This window comes from Phyllopteryx taeniolatus, chromosome 1 (genome assembly GCF_024500385.1).
Source record: "Phyllopteryx taeniolatus isolate TA_2022b chromosome 1, UOR_Ptae_1.2, whole genome shotgun sequence".
NCBI lineage: Eukaryota > Metazoa > Chordata > Actinopteri > Syngnathiformes > Syngnathidae > Phyllopteryx > Phyllopteryx taeniolatus.
The window spans coordinates 48,463,929-48,468,253 of NC_084502.1; the positions used below are offsets into that span (position 1 = coordinate 48,463,929).

Here is a 4,325-nt window from a genome sequence, read left to right on the forward strand (position 1 = left end):
TTATATGGTCTGTCGAGCATTTTGAAAACAACAAATCTAATGGCGGTCTAAAACTTGCAAAGTATTAAGTCTGAAGAAAAGGTCAAAGCAGACATCAAATAGATCTCTTAAAACAAGGCTTTTTATTGTCATTAACTCAAGTACACAAAGCATTAGGAAAGAACTGGTTTGCACACACCTAATACAAGTAGTTCCCATAAGTGTTCCAAGAGGTTTGTCAGTGAGATATTTAATTTAACATCGCCACAAGGGTTTTTTAGTTGGGACACATTTGCTGAAGCATTGCTGGCTGAAAGTTGACAGAGTCGTTTATTAAACTCTACTTTGAAACATGATGCCTCCAAGAAACAAGACACATGGTGCCTCCAAGAAAGTATTTTAGAAGAAAAAATATCCGTAACAGGCATGGGCGTTGCCTGTTGCATAAGAAACTGAAGTTCTTTAAAAGGAGGCTTGGCAAGCTTAGCCTGCCAGAGGGTCTCTTTTACATTTACAGGCTGCAGCTGAGAACCATCCTGCAACGACTTCTCGCCAGGTGAGGATTCCTGTGACTTGAATAACTATCAGATGGTAGATAGATAAACTTTGTATTCAGTCCCTTTTATTCGTTTCTGAAATTACAATATATTGTCTTTTCCTGTATAATGTACCTCTCTTACACAAAAGTATTTTTTTTCCCTCCAGTGACCATTGACACTTTATACGCATGAATATGCATGCATATTTACATGAATTATACAGAGCCCCAGACGTGATATGAGGGGGGAAAAAACTATATCGTGCGCACGAAGTACCACTTTGTGCGCACGAAATAATTATTCTACGCATACTAAGTAGTTGTTTGTGCTCACGAAATAGTTACAGGGTGTGCACAAAGTCCATACTGGACAGGAGGGTAACCAAATCGAGCGCACCCTCTTTCGAAGTTGAAAGTCGAGGCAGAGTTGCAGTTCCGACAAACACACACAGAGTAGTTTACTACTCGCTGTAACAAAGCAGCAAACATAGACCCAATCAAATAACTGCTTAAATGTAGAATAATAAGATATTGACTCGAACACGATAAGAAAATAAACGTACCCTGAACCCATCGCATGTGTCTTGCAGTTTCGGCTGCGTCGTTTGTAACAAGTCGTAAAAGTGCGCTCGATTTGGTTACCCTCCAGTCCAGTACGGAGCCAAGGCTTCTTCGTACGCACGCAGCAACTACTTCAACTACGTGCACGAACAATTACTTCGTGCGCACGCTATAACTATTTTGTGCGCACGAAGTAGTAGTTTGTGCATACAAATTAGTAGTTTGTAGTAGGATGTCTGGGGTTCCATAGGAATTACACTGGGGAACAAATTTGTTGTTGAGTTAGGTCTGACAGCTGTTTTTAACAATTTTTTGGGTGCGGAATCCAAAACTGATCTCAGTTTTTCTCCATCACGTCTATTTTTTGAACAAAGTGAGAACAAAGTGTAACAAAAGAAATATATACCTATGGAAATACAACACTAAGATGGAATAGTTACAAGCTTTGAAAACTAAAAAACACCCAGCATAAAACGAAATAGAACTTACAGTATGCCCATGGTTACAAGGTTAAAAGAAAAGCCAGCACAAATCCTCTTAATTCCTACTATGCTAGCTTTCTGTTTGCAGATATTGATAGAACTGACCTATTGGCCACCGCATTGTCTCAATTATGACTGCACAAACAAGTTGCCACATAGCTGTAGATGAGTCCAATCATAATCAGCTGGGAAGTCTTACTACAGCTAATCAGTGGAATTTTGCTTATCTGGAGGGTAAGCTGTGGAGAAAAAACTTGTCGTGCTAGAAAAAAAGACTTTTAATTTTAATCAGCATACAAATCTAACTCAACAGAAATTGTTTTTTTTCAAATTGTTCCCCAGTGTTATCTTTCATTTACAAAATGTCTATGTTTCAAACATATTAGTAATTGTTTTTTGGGAACGACAACCATCTCATATTTTGTCCATGACCCTTTGAGATCAGTTGAACATAATGTCCTTCCATCTCACAGAAACTTGCAGATCCATGATGAAAAAGAAGCTAATCCTTGATGTGGACACAGGGGTGGATGATGCTCAGGCCATCATGATGGCCTTGGCAGCGCCCGATGTGGAGATACTGGGGATCACCTGCTGCCACGGCAACACCCCCCTTGAGAAAGTCCTGAAGAACACCCTCCGGGTTCTAAAGGTGTGCAACAGGCTGGACGTAAGTAGCAACACATTTCATTCCTGAATGAACTACATACAGTATGTGCTTTGGAGCTTTGATAAGCTATCAAAATCCAAAGATCCCAGTGTACGCGGGATGCTCGCAGCCCCTGCTGTCCAACAAACAACATGCCAGTGATTACCATGGGAAGGACGGGCTGGGTGATGTGCCAGATCCAGATGCTCCGGGGTTGGAACTGGTGCAGAAGGAAAAAGGTGTTCAGGCCTTAATCCAAATGATCAAGCAGAACCAGGGAGAGGTGAGACGAGCAACGAAGCAAAGATAGTTTTCATTTGTACATGTCAAAGCAGGACGTATTTTAACTTGTCTATAGGTGACTCTGGTGGCCACAGCACCTCTGACTAACCTTGCAGTCGCAGTGCAACTGGACCCTTCCCTTCCCAAGAAGCTAAAGGCTCTGTACATCATGGGAGGCAACATTGAGTGTACTAGTTTATCCTTTCCAAATATGCACTTTCCTCAGTGATCTCTTGCATGAACTGCTTTGCGTCATGTGTGCAGCCAGGGGTAACACCACAACATGCGGGGAGTTTAACTTTGTTGCCGACACAGAGGCTGCCTACATCGTGTTGGAACGCTACACCTGCCCCACCACCATCGCCTCCTGGGAGTTCACCTGCAGTAACAGCTTGCCATGGGTAAGCCTTGAACCTCAACTTGCAATAAATCCAATCATAAATTCTTTCTGCATTGTCTTTTTTGGCTTCTGTCTTCAGTCTTTTTGTGACCACTGGCTTTCTATGAAGACTGAGAAAGCTGCCTTCCTGAAAAACATTTCACGCCTCTCTATGGCGGTAAGTCACCAGAGGGGTCGGGAGGGGGGGGTGCATTGTAACAAGTAATTATGTTTAAAGGAGACATATTAAACAATGTTTTTGCACTATATGAAAGTTCCCAGCTGTCTTAATAACATATATACTATGTAAATTGGAATAATGGCTCGCTCACAGACACATTTTCAGAAGCAGGCAGCGGACAAAAAAATAACTTCACACTTAATGGGTGACCAGGCACTCCAGCTTGTATAACAGTATTTCTATGCAATTAAAAAGTAAATTTTCCATACTATGTCCCCTTTAAGATCCTCCAATTCAAGTTGGCAAAAGCACTCCCTCAAACCGGATTTGATTGACACCTAAATGCATCCTAGCTTTCTTAATGCAATGACAGAAATCTCAGTCAGCGGAATACCAGAAGGAAATTACAGCAGGAAAAGGATTCAACGCTTGTGACACCTACGCCTTGGCCGCCGCCATTGATGACTCGCTGATCACAGAGAGTGAGAAGGTAAATGACAGTCGCTTTTCATTCTCTATTAAAATGGAAACAAATCACTGCCTGTGCTGGGACTTCAGGTCACTGTGAGTGTGGAGCTGGTGGGGGACTTTACCCGAGGCATGATGGTGTTGGACTACATGGACCTGTTGAATAAGAAACACAAGGTAACCATCATGAAGAGAGTCGACTTGGAGAAGTTCAAGCAGATGCTCATCAATTCACTCAAGTAGGATTGTTCGAAACAGCCAAGATGGGAACTTATACGTCTGCTCAAATAAAACACTTACAAAATATTGTTGTTGTTGTATTTTTTTTAATGTTTGTTTACATGCGGGCACGGTGGATGACTCGTTAGCACATCTGCCTCTCAGTTCTAGGGACCGGGGTTGAAATCCCGGCCCCGCCTGTGTGGCAGTGACGTGTGGTGAGGTTCATGATTGGTTAGGCACTGACTAAGTTACGTGACGTCTGGAGCTCGATGAAGCTCAACTCAACACTGCCACATGCTGGTTGTGGAACCGTACATACCAGACTGCACTGTGCACTTTTAGCGGCTTTTCTGGTCGATAAGAAAGACTCAATGTCACACACTTTCATTAAATATATTAGACAGTCTGTTAAACAAAGAACAGTCAATCAAATAATAACTGAGAAAAACTTACGTGCGTCACATGCTGTGGTTTACACGTTCAATATTCATCCAAATTTCTATTGCAGTATAAATAGTGTTGCACCAGTACCAGTACCGGACTGAAGTATTTTGACAGCAACACTAGCACGGTACAAGTTTTTT

At 42.0% G+C, this 4,325-nt stretch overlaps 1 protein-coding gene across 1 annotated transcript; it reads left to right on the forward strand.

Annotated features, from left to right (window-relative positions):
* Nucleotides 1-375: 375 nt before the first annotated feature.
* LOC133490150 (inosine-uridine preferring nucleoside hydrolase-like) lies at nt 376-3,825 on the forward strand. The gene is made up of 8 exons (XM_061799833.1): nt 376-535; nt 2,034-2,230; nt 2,313-2,492; nt 2,568-2,679; nt 2,756-2,892; nt 2,971-3,048; nt 3,425-3,541; nt 3,610-3,825. The coding sequence occupies exons 2-8, from the start codon at nt 2,048-2,050 to the stop codon at nt 3,760-3,762; spliced, it is 960 nt and encodes a 319-aa protein (XP_061655817.1). The 5' UTR covers nt 376-535; nt 2,034-2,047; the 3' UTR covers nt 3,763-3,825.
* The last annotated feature ends 500 nt before the right edge of the window (nt 3,826-4,325 follow it).